Source organism: Coregonus clupeaformis, unplaced genomic scaffold, assembly GCF_020615455.1.
Source record: "Coregonus clupeaformis isolate EN_2021a unplaced genomic scaffold, ASM2061545v1 scaf0028, whole genome shotgun sequence".
Classification (NCBI taxonomy): Eukaryota; Metazoa; Chordata; class Actinopteri; order Salmoniformes; family Salmonidae; genus Coregonus; species Coregonus clupeaformis.
The window spans coordinates 319,609-344,234 of NW_025533483.1; the positions used below are offsets into that span (position 1 = coordinate 319,609).

The 24,626-nt window shown below is 46.5% G+C and overlaps 1 protein-coding gene across 1 annotated transcript in view; it reads right to left on the bottom strand.

Annotated features, from left to right (window-relative positions):
• Positions 1-24,626, bottom strand: part of atp10a (ATPase phospholipid transporting 10A) — a 129,274-nt gene that overhangs the window by 95,567 nt on the left and 9,081 nt on the right. The window contains exons 2-3 of the mRNA XM_045212597.1: positions 11,940-12,144; positions 2,663-2,748 (exon numbers count right to left, since the gene is read on the bottom strand). Coding sequence (XP_045068532.1) covers positions 2,663-2,748; positions 11,940-12,144 — 291 coding nt within the window. The remainder of the gene's footprint in view (positions 1-2,662; positions 2,749-11,939; positions 12,145-24,626) is intronic.

Consider the following 24,626-nt stretch of genomic DNA (forward strand, 5'->3'; position numbering starts at 1 on the left):
GCCTGACACAGCTCTGAGAACATACACCGGACACTAACACACAGGCCGGTGGGTAGCAAGGAACAGCTGGCGACCTGCCACTGATAACCGACCCAGACATCACCCGCCCCCCCTGCGCTTCCCTCTCACATTCAACGAGAGACAGACAACAACACAGTTGTGCGGGGGGCTGGTGGGGGCGTCCACGGCCATGAAGGGATCATTTAAGTCCCTGGCAGAGCCGGGAAATGTTTGTTCCTTTGGACTGTCGGCGTGCAGCAGTGAAAACGAATTTGAATCTACTGGGGACTCGAACTATTAAATGTATAATATGCAACATGTTTGTTGTTGTCACGGGGAAAGGAGATATGGATATCTTAATTTGTGAAAAATGTATTGAACTTGATGCAGCTAAAGAAAGGATTATTACTCTTCATGAAGAAATAAAAAATTTGACCAAGCGTTTGAACTGAAAAAGGATTCTATGAGACTATCGGCATCTTTAAATGTTCCTATCAAAACATCCAAGAGGATCACAATGGGGCCTTCCGTCCGCCTCTGCACCCCTCTACGAGCTTGAACCAGAAAGCGTGTCGGAACCAGAAAGAAGGAGAAGAAGCGTTCTCGGCGCGCCTGCCTTTTTCCCCCACGTACGGACTTAAGACTTTCAAATCGCTTTGAGTCCCTGTGCCAGCTGTCCTCTGTCGGGGGCTTGGGTGTTCCCTCCATGGCTGTGGATGACCCTCCAGCTACCTCTCCCTGTCCTAGTCAATCAACTGCCTGAGCACAGCCTGGACCACAGCGGCCCCCCTCCGCTGAGCCGTGCTCTCTGGATCAGACTCTTCTCAGGTGAGTTCTGCATCGAGACACGGCAGAGGCCAGATCATTCCGGCGATTGTGATAGGGAGTTCGATGGTGAGGCGTATATCTGTCCCTGGGGCAAAGACTTTGTGTTTTCCTGGGGCAAAAGTTCAGGATATCACCAGGTTGCTTCCCGAGGCTGTGAGTCACCGGGGGCTGATACTGTCATGGTTCATGGGGGTCAAATGATATGAAGGGCAGCTCAGAACAGCTGAAGATGGATTTTAAAGAACTGATTGGGTCACTACTTGACACCAACAAACGCCAAATAATATCTGGCCCTCTGCCCTCCATAAATCGTGGCATTTAACGGTTCAGCAGACTTTTAGCCCTCCATAACTGGCTACGAGACTATTACAGACCTCTACATGCTTTGTAAGTAGGAAAACCTGCAAAATCGGCAGTGTATCAAATACTTGTTCTCCCCACTGTATATATATATATAGGACAAACACACATCACAACAAGAGAGACACCACAACACTACATAAAGAGAGACACCACAACACTACATAAAGAGAGACACCACAACACTACATAGAGACACCACAACACTACATAAAGAGAGACACCACAACACTACATAAAGAGAGACGCCACAACACTACATAAAGAGAGACGCCACAACACTACATAGAGACGCCACAACACTACATAAAGAGAGACACCACAACACTACATAAAGAGAGACACCACAACACTACATAAGAGACGCCACAACACTACATAAAGAGAGACACCACAACACTACATAAAGAGAGACACCACAACACTACATAAAGAGAGACGCCACAACACTACATAAAGAGAGACACCACAACACTACATAAAGAGAGTCACCACAACACTACATAAAGAGAGTCACCACAACACTACATAAAGAGCGACACCACAACACTACATAAAGAGAGACACCACAACACTACATAAAGAGAGACACCACAACACTATATAAAGAGAGACACCACAACACTACATACAGAGAGACACCACAACACTACATAAAGAGAGACACAACAACACTACATAAAGAGAGACACCACAACACTACATAAAGAGAGACGCCACAACACTACATACAGAGAGACGCCACAACACTACAACACTATATAAAGAGAGACACCACAACACTACATAAAGAGAGACACCACAATACTACATAAAGAGAGACACCACAACACTACATAAAGAGAGACACCACAACACTACATAAAGAGAGACGCCACAACACTACATAAAGAGAGACGCCACAACACTACATAAAGAGAGACACGACAACACTACATAAAGAGAGACACCACAACACTACATAAAGAGAGACACCACAACACTACATAAAGAGAGACACCACAACACTACATAAGCGACGCCACAACACTACATAAAGAGACACCACAACACTACATAAAGAGAGACACCACAACACTACATAAAGAGACACCACAACACTACAACACTATATAAAGAGAGACACCACAACACTACATAAAGAGAGACACCACAATACTACATAAAGAGAGACACCACAACACTACATAAAGAGAGACACCACAACACTACATAAAGAGAGACACCACAACACTACATAAAGAGAGACCTAAGACAACAACATAGCATGGCAGAGACACTGGAATGGATTACCAGATGTCATTCATTATGATTAAATGCAGCTCAATAAATTAAGTTTCTTTATCCATCTGAAGTCTATCAATATTAAAATAATATCTCTCTCTGTAATAAAGAGACAAGGGAGGATGAGGAGGAGGAAGAGGAAGAAGAAGTTGTTCAGCAGTATAACGTAAGAGAATGAAGGTGTACTCACATGTAACCACGGAATCTGGCCAGATCATTATTAGGCTTCTCACATTCTATGATGCTGTTGTATTTGGACGGGTCAAAATCACAATCCTGCAGAACAATACACATTTTACTTAGCAATCTGTCCTTTATTAACACAACTAACATCTTTGTTATGCAAGTATGTACATCTATCCATCAGTAAACCACATCTCTTCTGTAGGTCATTTCATTTTCATTGACTTCTAAAGAAATATAAAATGTGTGATCGAGGCAGAGTAGTCAGAACCAGAGAAAACAGGAAGTGAGATCGAGGCAGAGTAGTCAGAACCAGAGAAAACAGGAAGTGAGATCGAGGCAGAGTAGTCAGAACCAGAGAAAACAGGAAGTGAGATCGAGGCAGAGTAGTCAGAACCAGAGAAAACAGGAAGTGAGATCGAGGCAGAGTAGTCAGAACCAGAGAAAACAGGAAGTGAGATCGAGGCAGAGTAGTCAGAACCAGAGAAAACAGGAAGTGAGATCGAGGCAGAGTAGTCAGAACCAGAGAAAACAGGAAGTGAGATCGAGGCAGAGTAGTCAGAACCAGAGAAAACAGGAAGTGAGATCGAGGCAGAGTAATCAGAACCAGAGAAAACAGGAAGAGAGATCGAGGCAGAGTAGTCAGAACTAGAGAAAACAGGAAGTGAGATCGAGGCAGAGTAGTCAGAACCAGAGAAAACAGGAAGTGAGATCGAGGCAGAGTAATCAGAACCAGAGAAAACAGGAAGAGAGATCGAGGCAGAGTAGTCAGAACCAGAGAAAACAGGAAGTGAGATCGAGGCAGAGTAGTCAGAACCAGAGAAAACAGGAAGTGAGATCGAGGCAGAGTAGTCAGAACCAGAGAAAACAGGAAGTGAGATCGAGGCAGAGTAATCAGAACCAGAGAAAACAGGAAGAGAGATCGAGGCAGAGTAGTCAGAACCAGAGAAAACAGGAAGTGAGATCGAGGCAGAGTAGTCAGAACTAGAGAAAACAGGAAGTGAGATCGAGGCAGAGTAGTCAGAACCAGAGAAAACAGGAAGTGAGATCGAGGCAGAGTAATCAGAACCAGAGAAAACAGGAAGAGAGATCGAGGCAGAGTAGTCAGAACCAGAGAAAACAGGAAGTGAGATCGAGGCAGAGTAGTCAGAACCAGAGAAAACAGGAAGTGAGATCGAGGCAGAGTAGTCAGAACCAGAGAAAACAGGAAGTGAGATCGAGGCAGAGTAGTCAGAACCAGAGAAAACAGGAAGTGAGATCGAGGCAGAGTAGTCAGAACCAGAGGAAACAGGAAGTGAGATCAGAACCAGAGGAAACAGGCCTCTATTCACAAAGAGTCCTAGAGAAGAAGTGCTAATCTAGGATCAGGTCCTCCCTGTCCATATAATCGTATTCATTATGATCCAAGATAAAACTGATCCAAAATTGTATTTATTTATTTAACCTTTATTTAAACAGCGAGTCACATTGAGATAGAAAATCTATTTTACAAGTGAGCCCTGTATACTAATAAAACATACACATGTGTGTAAAACAATATAATTCAGCACACAGTAAACCAAAATAAACATATTTAATTAAAGCAAATCACATTAATCTACATAGAGGTCCTCAATCAATCATTTAAACTGCCTGACAGGCACCAGCACATCTAACTGCAGTGAACTCCACAAATTAGGGGCAAAAAAACAAAACGCAGATTTTCCCAAATCTGTGGAGACTGAAGGGATCTCTAGTGTTATCCATTCCTGAGAACGGGTTGGTTAACAATCAATCAATCAATCAATTTTATTTTATATAGCCCTTCTTACATCAGCTAATATCTCGAAGTGCTGTACAGAAACCCAGCCTAAAACCCCAAACAGCTAGTAATGCAGGTGTAGAAGCACGGTGGCTAGGAAAAACTCCCTAGAAAGGCAAAACCTAGGAAGAAACCTAGAGAGGAACCAGGCTATGAGGGGTGGCCAGTCCTCTTCTGGCTGTGCCGGGTGGAGATTATAACAGAACCATGCCAAGATGTTCAAAAATGTTCATAAGTGACAAGCATGGTCAAATAATAATCAGGAATAAATCTCAGTTGGCTTTTCATAGCCGATCATTAGAGTTTAAAACAGCAGGTCTGGGACAGGTAGGGGTTCCATAACCGCAGGCAGAACAGTTTAAACTGGAATAGCAGCAAGGCCAGGCGGACTGGGGACAGCAAGGAGTCACCACGGCCGGTAGTCCCGACGTATGGTCCTAGGGCTCAGGTCTCTCAGTTGGCTTTTCATAGCCGATCATTTAGAGTTGAAAACAGCAGGTCTGGGACAGGTAGGGGTTTCGTAGCCGCAGGCAGAACAGTTGAAACTGGAATAGCAGCAAGGCCAGGCGGACTGGGGACAGCAAGGTGTCATCATGCCCGGTAGTCCTGACGTATGGTCCTAGGGCTCAGGTTCTCAGAGAGAAAGAGAGAACGAGAGAATTAGAGAGAGCATACTTAAATTCACACAGGACACTGGATAAGACAGGAGAAGTACTCCAGGTATAACCAACTAACCCCAGCCCCCCGACACATAAACTACTGCAGCATAAATACTGGAGGCTGAGACAGGAGCGGTCCGGAGACACTGTGGCCCCATCCGAAGAAACCCCGGACAGGGCCAAACAGGAAGGATATAACCCCACCCACTCCGCCAAAGCACAGCCCCCGCACCACTAGAGGGATATCCCCAACCACCAACTTACAATCCTGAGACAAGGCCGAGTATAGCCCACAGAGGTCTCCACCACAGCACAAACCAAGGGGGGCGCCAACCCAGACAGGAAGATCACGTCAGTAACTCAACCCACTCAAGTGACGCACCCCTCCCAGGGACGGCATGAAAGAGCACCAGCAAGCCAGTGACTCAGCCCCTGCAACAGGGTTAGAGGCAGAGAACCCCAGTGGAGAGGGGAACCGGCCCGGCAGAGACAGCAAGGGCTGTTCGTTGCTCCAGCCTTTCCGTTCACCTTCACACTCCTGGGCCAGACTACACTCAATCATATGACCTACTGAAGAGATAAGTCTTCAGTAAAGACTTAAAGGTTGAGACCGAGTCTGCGTCTCTCACATGGGTAGGCAGACTGTTCCATAAAAATGGAGATCTATAGGAGAAAGCCCTGCCTCCCGCTGTTTGCTTAGAAATTCTAGGGACAATTAGGAGGCCTGCGTCTTGTGACCGTAGCGTACGTATTGGTATGTACGGCAGGACCAACTCGGAAAGATAGGTAGGAGCAAGCCCATGTAACGCTTTATAGGTTAACAGTAAAACCTTGAAATCAGCCCTTGCCTTAACAGGAAGCCAGTGTAGGGAAGCTAGCACTGGAGTAATATGATCAAATTTCTTGGTTCTAGTCAGGATTCTAGCAGCCGTATTTAGCACTAACTGAAGTTTATTTAGTGCTTTATCCGGGTAGCCGGAAAATAGAGCATTGCAGTAGTCTAATCTAGAAGTAACAAATGCATGGATTAATTTTTCTGCATCATTTTTGGACAGAAAATTTCTGATTTTTGCAATGTTACGTAGATGGAAAAAAGCTGTCCTTGAAACAGTCTTGATATGTTCGTCAAAAGAGAGATCAGGGTCAAGAGTAACGCCTAGGTCCTTCACAGTTTTATTTGAGACGACTTTACAACCATCAAGATGAATTGTCAGATTTAACAGAAGATCTCTTTGTTTCTTGGGACCTAGTACAAGCATCTCTGTTTTGTCCGAGTTTAAAAGTAAAAAGTTTTCAGCCATCCACTTCCTTATGTCTGAAACACAGGCTTCTAGCGAGGGCAATTTTGGGGCTTCACCATGCTTCATTGAAATGTACAGCTGTGTGTCATCCGCATAGCAGTGAAAGTTAACATTATGTTTTCGAATAACATCCCCAAGAGGTAAAATATATAGTGAAAACAATAGTGGTCCTAAAACGGAACCTTGAGGAACACCGAAATGTACAGTTGATTTGTCGGAGGACAGACCATTCACAGAGACAAACTGATATCTTTCCGACAGGTAGGATCTAAACCAGGCCAGAACTTGTCCGTGTAGACCAATTTGGGTTTCCAGTCTCTCCAAAAGAATGTGGTGATCGATGGTGTCAAAGGCAGCACTAAGGTCTAGTAGCACGAGGACAGATGCAGAGCCTCGGTCTGACGCCATTAAAAGGTCATTTACCACCTTCACAAGTGCAGTCTCAGTGCTATGATGGGGTCTAAAACCAGACTGAAGCATTTCGTATACATTGTTTGTCTTCAGAAAGGCAGTGAGTTGCTGCGCAACAGCTTTTTCTAAAATTTTTGAGAGGAATGGAAGATTTGATATAGGCCGATAGTTTTTATATTTTCCGGGTCAAGGTTTGGCTTTTTCAAGAGAGGCTTTATCACTGCCACTTTTAGTGAGTTTGGTACACATCCGGTGGATAGAGAGCTGTTTATTATGTTCAACATAGGAGGGCCAAGCACAGGAAGCAGCTCCTTCAGCAGTTTAGTAGGAATAGGATCCAGTATGCAGCTTGAAGGTTTAGAGGCCATGATTATTTTCATCATTGTGTCAAGAGATATAGTACTAAAACACTTAAGTGTCTCTCCCGATCCCAGGCCCTCGCAGAGCTGTGCAGATCCAGGACAGCTAAGCCCTGGAGGAATACGCAGATTCAAAGAGGAGTCCGTAATTTGCTTTCTAATGGTCATGATCTTTTCCTCAAAGAAGTTCATGAATTTATCACTGCTGAAGTGAAAACCATCCTCTCTTGGGGAATGCTGCTTTTTAGTTAGCTTTGCAACAGTATCAAAAAGAAATTTTGGATTGTTCTTATTTTCCTCGATTAATTTGGAAAAGTAGGATGATCGAGCAGCAGTGAGGGCTCTTCGGTACTGCACGGTACTGTCTTTCCAAGCTAGTCGGAAGACTTCCAGTTTGGTGTGGCGCCATTTCCGTTCCAATTTCCTGGAAGCTTGCTTCAAAGCTCGGGTATTTTCTGTATACCAGGGAGCTAGTTTCTTATGACAAATGTTTTTCGTTTTTAGGGGTGCAACTGCATCTAGGGTATTGCGCAAGGTTAAATTGAGTTCCTCAGTTAAGTGGTTAACTGATTTTTGTCCTCTGACGTCCTTGGGTAGGCAGAAGGAGTCTGGAAGGGCATCAATGAATTTTTGTGTTGTCTGAGAATTTATAGCACGACTTTTGATGCTCCTTGGTTGGGGTCTGAGCAGATTATTTGTTGCGATTGCAAACGTAATAAAATGGTGGTCCGATAGTCCAGGATTTTGTGGAAAAACATTAAGATCTACAACATTTATTCCATGGGACAAAACTAGGTCCAGAGTATGACTGTGGCAGTGAGTAGGTCCAGAGACATGTTGGACAAAACCCACTGAGTCGATAATGGCTCCGAAAGACTTTTGGAGTGGGTCTGTGGACTTCTCCATGTGAATATTAAAATCACCAAAAATTAGAATATGATCTGCTATGACTACAAGGTCTGATAGGAATTCAGGAAACTCAGAGAGGAACGCTGTATATGGCCCAGGAGGCCTGTAAACAGTAGCTATAAAAAGTGATTGAGTAGGCTGCATAGATTTCATGACTAGAAGCTTGAAAGATGAAAACGTCATTTTTTTTTGTAAATTGAAATTTGCTATCGTAAATGTTAGCAACACCTCCGCCTTTGCGGGATGCACGGGGAATATGGTCACTAGTGTAACCAGGAGGTGAGGCCTCATTTAACACAGCAAATTCATCAGGCTTAAGCCATGTTTCAGTCAGGCCAATCACATCAAGATTATGATCAGTGATTAGTTCATTGACTATGACTGCCTTTGAAGTGAGGGATCTAACATTAAGTAACCCTATTTTGAGATGTGAGGTATCACGATCTCTTTCAATAATGGCAGGAATGGAGGAGGTCTTTATCCTAATAAGATTGCTAGGGTGAACACCACCATGTTTAGTTTTGCCCAACCTAGGTCGAGGCACAGACACAGTCTCAATGGGTATGGCTGAGCTGACTACACTGACTATGCTATTGGCAGACTCCACTAAGCTGGCAGGTTGGCTAACAGCCTGCTGCCTGGCCTGCACCCTATTTCACTGTGGGGCTAGAGGAGTTAGAGCCCTATCTATGTTGGTAGATAAGAGGAGAGCACCCCTCCAGTTAGGATGGAGTCCGTCACTCCTCAGCAGGTCAGGCTTGATCCTGTTTGTGGGTGAGTCCCAGAAAGAGGGCCAATTATCCACAAATGTTATCTTTTGGGAGGGGCAGAAAACAGTTTTCAACCAGCGATTGAGTGCTGAGACTCTGCTGTAGAGCTCGTCACTTCCCCTAACTGGGAGGGGGCCAGAGACAATTACTCGATGCCGACACATCTTTCTAGCTGATTTACACGCTGAAGCTATGTTGCACTTGGTGACCTCTGACTGTTTCATCCTAACATCGTTGGTGCCGACGTGGATAACAATATCTCTATACTCTCTACACTCGCCAGTTTTAGCTTTAGCCAGCACCATCTTTAGATTAGCCTTAACGTCGGTAGCCCTGCCCCCTGGTAAACAGTGTATGATCGCTGGGTGATTCGTTTTAAGTCTAATACTGCGGGTAATGGAGTCGCCAATGACTAGGGTTTTCAATTTGTCAGAGCTAATGGTGGGAGCCTTCGGAGTCTCAGACCCCGTAACGGGAGGAGTAGAGACTAGAGAAGACTCAGACTCAGACTCCGACTCGCTACATAATGGGGAAAACCGGTTGAAGGTTTCTGTCGGCTGAATGAGCGACACCGGTTGAGCATTCCAACAGTATTTCCCTCCAGAAGCCATGAGAAAGTTGTCCGGCTGCGGGGACTGTGCGGGGGATTTATACTAACATTACTGTCTGTACTTACTGGTGGCACAGACGCTGTTTCTTCCTTTCCTACACTGATATTACCCTTGCCTAACGATTGCGTCTGAAGCTGGGCTTGTAGCACAGCTATTCTCGCCGTAAGGCGAGAATTCTCCTGTATATTATGAGTACAGCGACTGCAATTAGAAGACATCATGTTAATGTTACTACTTAGCTTCGGCTGTTGAAGATGTTGATGAACCATGTCCAGATAAAGCGTCCGGAGTGAAAAAGTTGAATAAGGGAAAAAAGTTGCGATGGAAAAAAGGAAAATAACGTAAAGTTGGCAGCTAAAACGCACAGGAAAAAGACTCTTCTGACTCTTCTGTCTCAGGATAAACGTCCGGGGTGAAAAAGTTTAACGAAAAAAGATGAGTGAGGACAAAACTAAAAAGTTGGTAAATTTGTTGAACACAGAGATTGATTAAACGTTTATTAAAAGTAAAACGTGAATAGTTTGTTAGGTAGCCAAGTAGCAACAAACAGCAGAGCAGCACGGAGACAATGCGGAAGCGAGACGGAAGTCACGTGACACACAAAGATTTTCTATGGGGTTAACTTATGATTCTTAACTTAATTAATGAAGTTCCATATGAAGGGAGTTTCTGTCAGATTGTTTTGTAAATAAATAAAAGAGAATGCAGCTCTCTTCTTACAGACAGAGACGTCCATCCTACATTTTTATACAGACTACAATGATGAGTCCTGAAATTATCCCCTGTGATAAAACGTATTGCGTAATGATAGACCGCGTCCAACGGTTTCAAAACAGAGGTTGCCACATGCATGTAAACAATATCACCAAAATCCAATACAGGAAGAAGCGTTGTTTCTTTCTCCTATTTTCAATACTGATTTCCTTCGACATAAAAAAAAACTATCTTGGATCTTAGCTTCTTAGTCAGATTTTCTATACACGTTACGAAGGACAACTTGTCATCAATCCAGACACCCAGGTACTCGTATTGAGAAACAAGCTCAATTTGGGCTCCGTTTGTAGCGCAAATATGCAGATCCTCAGGGTCAACATTACATGACCTGTAAGTGATTTCTGAATTGAATCAAAGACTTGTTTGCTTGTTTCAGCAAGGAGAAACAAAGTTTCATCACGTCGTTAAAATCAAATCCAATGTTATTTGTCACATGCTTGGTAAGCAACAGGTGTAGACTAACAGTGAAATGTTTACTTACGGCCCCTTCAACAATACAGAGAGAAAGAAAATAGAGAAATCATAGAAAAGTAAAACACGCAACAGGATAGATAATAGACAGTAGCAGCAGAGTACGTGATGAGTCAAAAAGGTTGGTGCAAAAAAGGGTGAATGCAGATAGTTAAATAGTTAACCGAATAGCTACCCGGACTAACTATTTAGCATTGTTATGCTTGGGGTAGAAGTTGTTCAGGGTTCTGTTGGATCCAGACTTGGTGATTCGCAGAGAGAATAGTAGATCACTTCGGTCGCTGGAGTCTTTTTGGGGGCCTTCCTCTAAATCGTGGCATTTAACGGTTCAGCAGACTTTTAGCCCTCCATAACTGGCTACGAGACTATTGCAGCTCTGACGGTGTAACATTTATTGACACCTTCTGGAAACAAAGCTCATATTATAATTCTCATATTATTTAATCCCTACCATTGTGTTGCTGAGTTGTCATAATGCTTCAGCAAATGTACATTATCCTAGGGGCGTTGGAAGACACAATGTAAGTAACCTAATTTATGTCCCTCTTACTGCCCTGAATGCCTCTGCTGATCCTACAGCTATTGTATGCAGTAATCATGTGCCTATGAACCAGAGTAATACTGTTAGCACTGAGGTGGTGTGCCCTAGTAGGAAGTCCACTGGGTGCAGCTCACCCTGCACTAATAAAAATAACCTGAGTATGTCTACCTCTGCTAAGCTTCCCAGTAAAGCAAGAAAAAATGATCAAGCATCCCAGAAAAGTGTAAAAAATAGCCCATATTAACATAGAAACAAGGTTCATGAATTCAATAACTTGCTTGTAACAGATGACATTCATATTCTGACCATGTCTGAAACTCACATAGATAATACCTTTGAGGATACTGTGGGTAACAATACAAGGTTATAACATTTACAGGAAAGACAAAATGGGCCGGACTCAACCCCTGGCAGCAGTACAGATTATTAGGTTATCTAGAGACCCCAGGCCACATGATCTCTTAGAGGTAGAGTATAATGTCAACAAGGTCCAGGAAGCTGCGGACCACCTGTCTGAGATTGATTGGTTGTTAAAATGTATAGTCTCACCAGGTCCAGGAAGCTGCGGACCACCTGTCTGAGATTGATTGATTGTTAAAATGTATAGTCTCACCAGGTCCAGGAAGCTGCGGACCACCTGTCTGAGATTGATTGATTGTTAAAATGTATAGTCTCACCAGGTCCAGGAAGCTGCGGACCACTTGTCTCTGTTTGAGGTTGGTCTCTCCATCGAGGGTAGCTGTCTCGATGTGGACCAGGCGGTCTGGGTCGCTGGAACTGAGCAGTAGGACATCTGCAGGCAGGATCTCATTACAGCGCAGTCTAATGAAGTCCCCAACCCGCGCCTCCTTCCAGAACCGCTCCACGTACTGTTGCTCTGGCCTAGAGGGAGAAGAGCAGACAGGGGGACAGTTAGGGATTGAAAACTGGTCAAGGTGTGGAGAAATGCTGGACGCAAATTATAAGGCAAACAACTTCTCCATTTAAGAGTTATTAAACAGAATGTGAAGGGAGATCAAAACAGCTTTTCTGATAGGTTCTAATAATCTGCCCCACCCCAGAGGGGAGGGCCTAAAGAGTGTTCCTTGTCTGGTCGTGCCAAAGCAGGCGGAGACCTGGGGGCTGAATAGACCAGGGTCTCCCAAACTCGGTCCTGGTAGAAGAAAAAAACTACGTTACAATAATGCCTTCATTCACCCCTTGATTTTTTCCACATTTTGCGAAGTGGGATTAAAATGGATTTAATTGCCTTTTTTAAAATATATATTATTATTATTGACACAAAATACTCTGTGTGTATATATATATATATATATATATATATATACACATACACACACACACACACATATACATATATACATACACACACACACACACACACACACACACACACACACACACACACACACACACACACACACACACACACACACACACACACATATACATACATACATACATACATACATACAGTGGGGAAAAAAAGTATTTAGTCAGCCACCAATTGTGCAAGTTCTCCCACTTAAAAAGATGAGAGAGGCCTGTAATTTTCATCATAGGTACACGTCAACTATGACAGACAAAATGAGAAAAAAATATCCAGAAAATCACATTGTAGGATTTTTAATGAATTTATTTGCAAATTATGGTGGAAAATAAGTATTTGGTCACCTACAAACAAGCAAGATTTCTGGCTCTCACAGACCTGTAACTTCTTCTTTAAGAGGCTCCTCTGTCCTCCACTCTTTACCTGTATTAATGGCACCTGTTTGAACTTGTTATCAGTATAAAAGACACCTGTCCACAACCTCAAACAGTCACACTCCAAACTCCACTATGGCCAAGACCAAAGAGCTGTCAAAGGACACCAGAAACAAAATTGTAGACCTGCACCAGGCTGGGAAGACTGAATCTGCAATAGGTAAGCAGCTTGGTTTGAAGAAATCAACTGTGGGAGCAATTATTAGGAAATGGAAGACATACAAGACCACTGATAATCTCCCTCGATCTGGGGCGCCACGCAAGATCTCACCCTGTGGGGTCAAAATGATCACAAGAACGGTGAGCAAAAATCCCAGAACCACACGGGAGGACCTAGTGAATGACCTGCAGAGAGCTGGGACCAAAGTAACAAAGCCTACCATCAGTAACACACTACACCGCCAGGGACTCAAATCCTGCAGTGCAAGACGTGTCCCCCTGCTTAAGCCAGTACATGTCCAGGCCCGTCTGAAGTTTGCTAGAGTGCATTTGGATGATCCAGAAGAGGATTGGGAGAATGTCATATGTATTATATATAACTTTTTTGGTAAAAACTCAACTCATCGTGTTTGGAGGACAAAGAATGCTGAGTTGCATCCAAAGAACACCATACCTACTGTGAAGCATGGGGGTGGAAACATCATGCTTTGGGGCTGTTTTTCTGCAAAGGGACCAGGACGACTGATCTGTGTAAAGGAAAGAATGAATGGGGCCATGTATCGTGAGATTTTGAGTGAAAACCTCCTTCCATCAGCAAGGGCATTGAAGATGAAACGTGGCTGGGTCTTTCAACATGACAATGATCCCAAACACACCGCCCGGGCAACGAAGGAGTGGCTTCGTAAGAAGCATTTCAAGGTCCTGGAGTGGCCTAGCCAGTCTCCAGATCTCAACCCCATAGAAAATCTTTGGAGGGAGTTGAAAGTCCGTGTTGCCCAGCGACAGCCCCAAAACATCACTGCTCTAGAGGAGATCTGCATGGAGGAATGGGCCAAAATACCAGCAACAGTGTGTGAAAACCTTGTGAAGACTTACAGAAAACGTTTGACCTGTGTCATTGCCAACAAAGGGTATATAACAAAGTATTGAGAAACTTTTGTTATTGACCAAATACTTATTTTCCACCATAATTTGCAAATAAATTCATTAAAAATCCTACAATGTGATTTTCTGGATAATTTTTTCTCATTTTGTCTGTCATAGTTGACGTGTACCTATGATGAAAATTACAGGCCTCTCTCATCTTTTTAAGTGGGAGAACTTGCACAATTGGTGGCTGACTAAATACTTTTTTTCCCCACTGTATATGAAAATATTTAAACACTAATATATCTTGATTAGATAAGTATTCACCACCCTGAGACAATACATGTTAGAATCACCTTTGGCAGTGATTACAGCTGTGAGTCTTTCTGGGATCACAGAGTCTCTAAGAGCTTTCCACACCTGGATTCTGCAACATTTGCCCATTATTCTTTTCAAAATTCTTCAAGCTCTGTCAAAGTGGTTGTTGATCATTGCAAGACAACACTTTTCAGGTCTTGCCATAGATTTTCAAGTAGATTTAAGTCAAAACTGTAACTCGGCCTCTCAGGAACATTCACCGTCTTCTTGGGAAGCAACTCCAGTGCAGATTTGGCCTTGTGTTTTAGGTTATAGTCCTGTTGAAAGGTGAATTTATCTCCCAGTGTCTGGTGGAAAGCAGACTGAACCAGCTTTTCCTCTAGTCTCCCAGTGTCTGGTGGACAGCAGACTGAACCAGGGTTTCCTCTAGTCTCCCAGTGTCTGGTGGAAAGCAGACTGAACCAGGGTTTCCTCTAGTCTCCCAGTGTCTGGTGGACAGCAGACTGAACCAGGTTTACCTCTAGTCTCCCAGTGTCTGGGGGAAAGCAGACTGAACCAGGGTTTCCTCTAGTCTCCCAGTGTCTGGTGGACAGCAGACTGAACCAGGTTTTCCTCTAGTCTCCCAGTGTCCGGTGGAAAGCGGACTGAACCAGGTTTTCCTCTAGTCTCCCAGTGTCTGGTGGACAGCAGACTGGACCAGGGTTTCCTCTAGTCTCCCAGTGTCTGGTGGACAGCAGACTGAACCAGGGTTTCCTCTAGTCTCCCAGTGTCTGGTGGACAGCAGACTGAACCAGGGTTTCCTCTAGTCTCCCAGTGTCTGGTGGACAGCAGACTGAACCAGGGTTTCCTCTAGTCTCCCAGTGTCTGGTGGACAGCAGACTGAACCAGGGTTTCCTCTAGTCTCCCAGTGTCTGGTGGACAGCAGACTGAACCAGGGTTTCCTCTAGTCTCCCAGTGTCTGGTGGAAAGCAGACTGAACCAGGGTTTCCTCTAGTCTCCCAGTGTCTGGTGGAAAGCAGACTGGACCAGGGTTTCCTCTAGTCTCCCAGTGTCTGGTGGAAAGCGGACTGAACCAGGTTTTCCTCTAGTCTCCCAGTGTCTGGTGGAAAGCAGACTGAACCAGGTTTTCCTCTAGTCTCCCAGTGTCTGGTGGAAAGCAGACTGAACCAGGTTTTCAGGATTTTGCCTTTGCTTAGCTCCATTATTGCTCTTCCACTTTGACATTATAAAGTATTTTGTGTAGATCGTTGAAAATCCATTTTAATCCCACTTTGTAACAACAACAAAATGTGGAAAAAGTCCAGGGGTGTGAATACTTTCTGAAGTGGATTCACCATACACGCCTAACTGCCTATAGAGTGGATTCACCATACACGCCTAACTGCCTATAGAGTGGATTCACCATACACGCCTAACTGCCTATAGAGTGGATTCACCATACACGCCTAACTGCCTATAGAGTGGATTCACCATACACGCCTAACTGCCTATAGAGTGGATTCACCATACACGCCTAACTGCCTATAGAGTGGATTCACCATACACACACACACACACACACACACACACACACACACACACACACACCACTGAGTCATACCATGACTGCATCCCAAACAGCACCCTATTCCCTATATAGTGCACTACTTTAGACCAGAGAATGGTACCCTACTCCCTATATAGTGCGCTGCTTTTGACCAGATTAGTGCACTAAATACAGTGCCATTTGGGACAGAACCCAAGACTACCCTGGCTCACCACTAAAGTGGAGTGAGTCTAAATATGTGTCCGAGTCTGAGAAATAAAGTGAGAAACAGAAACACGCCATTATAAACACATTGGATTCGCTCGCTACACTGGTCACATATCTCTGACCAGTGATATACTGTTGGGATATGTTTTTAAACAATTCAATACTTCTGGTATCTAATCGTAAAAGAATGCATTCCCGTACAGAGATGAGTAGAGGAGGTCTCAAAAACCATCAGATGAGGAGCGTTGAAGGTCTGGACTGGACTGGACAGCCCTCTCCATTAGTTATTTATTCATGGTACAACCGTCTGCGTGTCACGAACGGACCATCGCTTAACAACCAGTCTCTGTCCTCCCTCCATCACACATCAAGACACGGACCCAAAATGGCACCCATTCCCTTTAAAGTCCATTACTTTTGACCAGGGCCCAGGATTCATAGAAGTCTGAGATGGAGCTTTAGATGAAAGGCTTCTATGAGAATAATGCCATTGTGGGTCGAAGGCTTGGGGCTTGTGTGGAGCAGTAACCTAATACATCGACTGAAATAATAATTGGTTCATTCATACAGTATAAAGTTACATTTGACTGATGTAGGAACTTATTTAACAACTAAGTCAAATGAACACATTAACTTGAAAATGATTTAAAATAAGTTAAGCTAATCAACTAAAAGGCTAAAAGTTAATAGGAAACGCTCAATCTGACCCACATATTAACAGGTTTGCTATTCAAAACTATACTCACACAGTCAGATAAACAGAGGCAACTTTCAATTCTTCAGCCATTGCAGGTCAAACATAACATGGTCATTATTACGTAATTAGAGGAACATATCCAGGCTAAGTTACCAAACTGTGTTTAACGAGTTACAACCATGTCACTTCACATAAAGAACACAAATGAACAGTTGGATGGTATGTCCTGAACCTGGCTGGAAGAACTGAACCTGTGCTATGTCCTGAACCTGACTGGAAGAACTGAACCTGTGCTATGTCCTGAACGTGACTGGAAGAACTGAACCTGTGCTATGTCCTGAACCTGACTGGAAGAACTGAACCTGTGCTATGTCCTGAACCTGAATGAAGAACTGAACCTGTGCTATGTCCTGAACCTGGCTGGAAGAACTGAACCTGTGCTATGTCCTGAACCTGGCTGGAAGAACTGAACCTGTGCTATGTCCTGAACCTGGCTGGAAGAACTGAACCTGTGCTATGTCCTGAACCTGAATGGAAGAACTGAACCTGTGCTATGTCCTGAACCTGAATGAAGAACTGAACCTGTGCTATGTCCTGAACCTGGCTGGAAGAACTGAACCTGTGCTATGTCCTGAACCTGGCTGGAAGAACTGAACCTGTGCTATGTCCTGAACCTGGCTGGAAGAACTGAACCTGTGCTATGTCCTGAACCTGACTGGAAGAACTGAACCTGTGCTATGTCCTGAACCTGAATGGAAGAACTGAACCTGTGCTATGTCCTGAACGTGACTGGAAGAACTGAACCTGTGCTATGTCCTGAACCTGACTGGAAGAACTGAACCTGTGCTATGTCCTGAACGTGACTGGAAGAACTGAACCTGTGCTATGTCCTGAACCTGACTGGAAGAACTGAACCTGTGCTATGTCCTGAACCTGAATGAAGAACTGAACCTGTGCTATGTCCTGAACCTGGCTGGAAGAACTGAACCTGTGCTATGTCCTGAACCTGGCTGGAAGAACTGAACCTGTGCTATGTCCTGAACCTGGCTGGAAGAACTGAACCTGTGCTATGTCCTGAACCTGAATGGAAGAACTGAACCTGTGCTATGTCCTGAACCTGACTGGTAGAACTGAACCTGTGCTATGTCCTGAACCTGACTGGAAGAACTGAACCTGTGCTATGTCCTGAACGTGACTGGAAGAACTGAACCTGTGCTATGTCCTGAACCTGACTGGAAGAACTGAACCTGTGCTATGTCCTGAACCTGAATGGAAGAACTGAACCTGTGCTATGTCCTGAACCTGAATGGAAGAACTGAACCTGTGCTATGTCCTGAACCTGAATGGAAGAACTGAACCTGTGCTATGTCCTGAACCTGGCTGGAAGAACTGAACCTGTGCTATGTCCTGAACCTGAATGGAAGATCTAAGCAAAAGTCTGCCTTCAGAAAGTATTGGGAATGTTGCTGCATTGGTAGTTTGTGGTATCAGTAACAGACAGAGCAGCTTGACAACTGAGGACTATAAATAAAAGCTCCCACTGTGTGCCGGAATCTGGTGCTCGGGACCCGACTACTGTCTGTGTCCCTCTCTGAGCTCCTGACTCGGGACCCGACTACTGTCTGTGTCCCTCTCTGAGCTCCTGACTCGGGACCCGACTACTGTCTGTGTCCCTCTCTGAGCTCCTGACTCGGGACCCGACTACTGTCTGTGTCCCTCTCTGAGCTCCTGACTCGGGGACCCGACTACTGTCTGTGTCCCTCTCTGAGCTCCTGACTCGGGACCCGACTACTGTCTGTGTCCCTCTCTGAGCTCCTGACTCGGGACCCGACTACTGTCTGTGTCCCTCTCTGAGCTCCTGACTCGGGACCCGACTACTGTCTGTGTCCCTGTCTGAGCTCCTGACTCGGGACCCGACTACTGTCTGTGTCCCTGTCTGAGCTCCTGACTCGGGACCCGACTACTGTCTGTGTCCCTCTCTGAGCTCCTGACTTGGGACCCGACTACTGTCTGTGTCCCTGTCTGAGCTCCTGACTCGGGACCCGACTACTGTCTGTGTCCCTGTCTGAGCTCCTGACTCGGGACCCGACTACTGTCTGTGTCCCTGTCTGAGCTCCTGACTCGGGACCCGACTACTGTCTGTGTCCCTCTCTGAGCTCCTGACTCGGGACCCGACTACTGTCTGTGTCCCTGTCTGAGCTCCTGACTCGGGACCCGACTACTGTCTGTGTCCCTGTCTGAGCTCCTGACTCGGGACCCGACTACTGTCTGTGTCCCTCTCTGAGCTCCTGACTCGGGACCCGACTACTGTCTGTGTCCCTGTCTGAGCTCCTGACTCGGGACCCGACTACTGTCTGTGTCCCTGTCTGAGCTCCTGACTCGGGACCCGACTACTGTCTGTGTCCCTGTCTGAGCTCCTGACTCGGGACCCGACTACTGTCTGTGTCCCTGTCTGAGCTCCTGACTCGGGACCCGACTACTGTCTGTGTCCCTGTCTGAGCTCCTGACTCGGGACCCGACTACTGTCTGTGTCCCTGTCTGAGCTCCTGACTCGGGACCCGACTACTGTCTGTGTCCCTGTCTGAGCTCCTGACTCGGGACCCGACTACTGTCTGTGTCCCTGTCTGAGCTCCTGACTCGGGACCCGACTACTGTCTGTGTCCCTGTCTGAGCTCCTGACTCGGGACCCGACTACTGTCTGTGTCCCTCTCTGAGCTCCTGACTCGGGACCCGACTACTGTCTGTGTCCCTGTCTGAGCTCCTGACTCGGGACCCGACTACTGTCTGTGTCCCTCTCTGAGCTCCTGACTCGGGACCCGACTACTGTCTGTGTCCCTCTCTGAGCTCCTGACTCGGGACCCGACTACTGTCTGTGTCCCTCTCTGAGCTCCTGACTCGGGACCCGACTACTGTCTGTGTCCCTCTCTGAGCTCCTGACTCGGGACCCGACTACTGTCTGTGTCCCTGTCTGAGCTCCTGACTCGGGACCCGACTACTGTCTGTGTCCCTGTCTGAGCTCCTGACTCGGGACCCGACTACTGTCTGTGTCCCTGTCTGAGCTCCTGACTCGGGACCCGACTACTGTCTGTGTCCCTGTCTGAGCTCCTGACTCGGGACCCGACTACTGTCTGTGTCCCTCTCTGAGCTCCTGACTCGGGACCCGACTACTGTCTGTGTCCCTCTCTGAGCTCCTGACTCGGGACCCGACTACTGTCTGTGTCCCTCTCTGAGCTCCTGACTCGGGACCCGACTACTGTCTGTGTCCCTCTCTGAGCTCCTGACTCGGGACCCGACTACTGTCTGTGTCCCTGTCTGAGCTCCTGACTCGGGACCCGACTACTGTCTGTGTCCCTGTCTGAGCTCCTGACTCGGGACCCGACTACTGTCTGTGTCCCTCTCTGAGCTCCTGACTCGGGACCCGACTACTGTCTGTGTCCCTCTCTGAGCTCCTGACTCGGGACCCGACTACTGTCTGTGTCCCTCTCTGAGCTCCTGACTCGGGACCCGACTACTGTCTGTGTCCCTCTCTGAGCTCCTGACTCGGGACCCGACTACTGTCTGTGTCCCTGTCTGAGCTCCTGACTCGGGACCCGACTACTGTCTGTGTCCCTGTCTGAGCTTCCTGACTCGGGACCCGACTACTGTCTGTGTCCCTGTCTGAGCTCCTGACTCGGGACCCGACTACTGTCTGTGTCCCTGTCTGAGCTCCTGACTCGGGACCCGACTACTGTCTGTGTCCCTCTCTGAGCTCCTGATTCGGGACCCGACTACTGTCTGTGTCCCTCTCTGAGCTCCTGACTCGGGACCCGACTACTGTCTGTGTCCCTCTCTGAGCTCCTGACTCGGGACCCGACTACTGTCTGTGTCCCTCTCTGAGCTCCTGACTCGGGACCCGACTACTGTCTGTGTCCCTGTCTGAGCTCCTGACTCGGGACCCGACTACTGTCTGTGTCCCTGTCTGAGCTCCTGACTCGGGACCCGACTACTGTCTGTGTCCCTGTCTGAGCTCCTGACTCGGGACCCGACTACTGTCTGTGTCCCTGTCTGAGCTCCTGACTCGGGACCCGACTACTGTCTGTGTCCCTGTCTGAGCTCCTGACTCGGGACCCGACTACTGTCTGTGTCCCTGTCTGAGCTCCTGACTCGGGACCCGACTACTGTCTGTGTCCCTGTCTGAGCTCCTGACTCGGGACCCGACTACTGTCTGTGTCCCTGTCTGAGCTCCTGACTCGGGACCCGACTACTGTCTGTGTCCCTCTCTGAGCTCCTGACTCGGGACCCGACTACTGTCTGTGTCCCTCTCTGAGCTCCTGACTCGGGACCCGACTACTGTCTGTGTCCCTCTCTGAGCTTCCTGACTCGGGACCCGACTACTGTCTGTGTCCCTCTCTGAGCTCCTGACTCGGGACCCGACTACTGTCTGTGTCCCTGTCTGAGCTCCTGACTCGGGACCCGACTACTGTCTGTGTCCCTGTCTGAGCTCCTGACTCGGGACCCGACTACTGTCTGTGTCCCTCTCTGAGCTCCTGACTCGGGACCCGACTACTGTCTGTGTCCCTCTCTGAGCTCCTGACTCGGGACCCGACTACTGTCTGTGTCCCTCTCTGAGCTCCTGACTCGGGACCCGACTACTGTCTGTGTCCCTCTCTGAGCTTCCTGACTCGGGACCCGACTACTGTCTGTGTCCCTCTCTGAGCCTCCTGACTCGGGACCCGACTACTGTCTGTGTCCCTCTCTGAGCTCCTGACTCGGGACCCGACTACTGTCTGTGTCCCTCTCTGAGCTCCTGACTCGGGACCCGACTACTGTCTGTGTCCCTCTCTGAGCTCCTGACTCGGGACCCGACTACTGTCTGTGTCCCTCTCTGAGCTCCTGACTCGGGACCCGACTACTGTCTGTGTCCCTCTCTGAGCTCCTGACTCGGGACCCGACTACTGTCTGTGTCCCTCTCTGAGCTCCTGACTCGGGACCCGACTACTGTCTGTGTCCCTCTCTGAGCTCCTGACTCGGGACCCGACTACTGTCTGTGTCCCTGTCTGAGCTCCTGACTCGGGACCCGACTACTGTCTGTGTCCCTCTCTGAGCTCCTGACTCGGGACCCGACTACTGTCTGTGTCCCTCTCTGAGCTCCTGACTCGGGACCCGACTACTGTCTGTGTCCCTGTCTGAGCTCCGTCTCCGCTGACATCTGTCCTGTTAAACATCTATGAAGATAGGAAGATCCCTCTGACTGTATAAGAAAGTGTGTCCAGAGAATGGATATGTCCTCGGATAAAAGTACTGCACTACATTTATTTAACCTTTATTTGATCAGGGAGTCATACTGAGACCAAGGTCCTTTATTCGATCAGGGAGTCATACGGAGACCAAGGTCCTTTATTTGATCAGGGAGTCATACTGAGACCAAGGTCCTTTATTTGATCAGGGAGTCATACTGAGACCAAGGTCCTTTATTTGATCAGGGAGTCATACTGAGACCAAGGTCCTTTATTTGATCAGGGAGTCATACTGAGACCAAGGTCCTTTATTTTATCTCATCAATCTACACACAATACCCCATAATGATAAAGCAAAAAAACAGGTTTTTATAATAAAAAATAAAACGGAAATATCACATTTACATACGTATTCAGACCATTTACTCAGTACTTTGTTGAAGCACCTTTGGCAGCGATTACAGCCTCGAGTCTTCTTGGGTATGACGCTACAAGCTTGACACACCTGTATGTGGGGAGTTTCTCCCATTCTTCTCTGCAGATCCTCTCAAGCTCTGTCAGGTTGGATGGGGAGCGTCGCTGCACAGCTATTTTCAGGTCTCTCCAGAGATGTTTGATCAGGTTCAAGTCCGGGCTTTGGCTGGGCCACTCAAGGACATTCAGAGACTTGTCCCGAAGCCACTCCTGCGTTGTTTTATCTGTGTGCTTAGGGCCGTTGTCCTGTTTGAAGGTGAACATTTGCCCCAGTCTGAGGTCCTGAGCGCTCTGGAGCAGGTTTTCATCAAGGATCTCGCTATACTTTGCTCTGTTCATCTTTCCCTCGATCCTGACTAGTCTCCCAGTCCCTGCCACTGAATAACATTCCCACAACATGTTGCTGCCACCACCATGCTTCATCGTAGGGAGGGTGCCAGGTTTCCTCCAGACGTATCGCTTGACATTCAGGCCAAAGAGTTCAATCCTGGTTTCATCAGACCAGAGAATCTTGTTTCTCATGGTCTGAGAGTCGTTAGGTGCCTTTTGGCAAACTCCAAGCGGGCTGTCATGTGCCTTTTACTGAGGAGTGGCTTCCGTCTGGCCACTCTACCATAAAGGCCTGATTGGTGGAGTGCTGCAGAGATGGTTGTCCTTCTGGAAGGTTCCCCCATCTCAACAGAGGAACTCTAGAGCTCTGTCAGAGGGACCATCAGGTTCTTGGTCACCTCCCTGACCAGCTCTAGGAAGAGTCTTGGTGGTTTCAAAATTCTTCCATTTAAGAATGATGGAGGCCACTGTGTTCTTGGGGACCTTCAACGCTGCAGACATTTTTTGGTACCCTTCCCCAGATCTGTGCGTCAACACAATCCTGTCTCGGAGCTCTACAGACATTTCCTTCGACCTCATGGCTTGGTTTTTGCACTGACATGCACTGTCAACTGTGGGACCTTATATAGACAGGTGTATGCCTTTCCAAATCATGTCCAATCAATTGAATGTACCACAGGTGGAATCCAATCAAGTTGTAGAAACATCAAGGATGATCAATGGAAACCGAATGCACCGGAGCTCAATTTCAAGTCTCATAGCAAAGGGTCTGAATACTTACGTAAATAAGGTGTTTCTGGTTTTTATTTTTAATACATTTCCAAAATGTTCAAAAACCAGTTTTTGCTTTGTCATTATGGAGTATTGTGTGTAGATTGATGAGGAATTGTTTTATTTAATCAATTTTAGAATAAGGCTGTAACTGAACAACATTTTGAAAAAGTCAAGGGGCCTGAATTCTTCCCGAAGGCACTGTGTCTAAAGTTTAGTAATGATGTTAGGTACATTGGGACTTTTTGTAAAAGGGATTTATAAATGAAAACATAGCAGCGTATCAACGTGACATCAGAGGGCCAACCAACTTCCTGGTAGAGAATGCAGTGATGATGTCACCATAGTCTCGGACCGATAGGAACGTTGACTGAATAATCTGCTTTCTACTATGTAGCGAGAGGCAGGACCTGTTTCTATAGAAGAAGACCATTATTATTCTCAGCTTCTTAACTAACTCATCAATATGCTTTTTAAAAGACAGTTTTTCCATCTATCCAGACGCCCAGATATTTGTAAGCAGGGACACGATCAATATGGACACCAACCAAAGTACATATGATTAAATCAGAGTTATTTTTTATGCTCTCTAGAGAACAACATACTTAGTTTGACCTGCATTCAGTACTAATTTCAGGTCAATAACGTTTTTCTGTAATACAGTGAAGGCAGATAGAGCCTGGTCAACCAATAACATACACAACAGTATCATCAGCATACAAGTGCAAGTAAAACATTAAGTCATACACATTTAGGTGCATTAGCCCAAGCCCCCTATGAGATTTAAAGTCAGAGGGGTATTCAGCTCATTGCCATCAGAGATAACAGGCATAGGGTCATCTGCAGCTATTTGTTGAATGAGCTGAGACTTTGCCAAGGTCCCTGGCCAACCACGTGAGAGCAGAGCAGATTGAGCATTCGACAGACCTATCTCAAGTCGCTGGATGCTGGGCATCCATATATAGGGAATAAGGTTCACACAGGGTGAGGCTCTGGTGAGGCTCTGGTGAGGCTC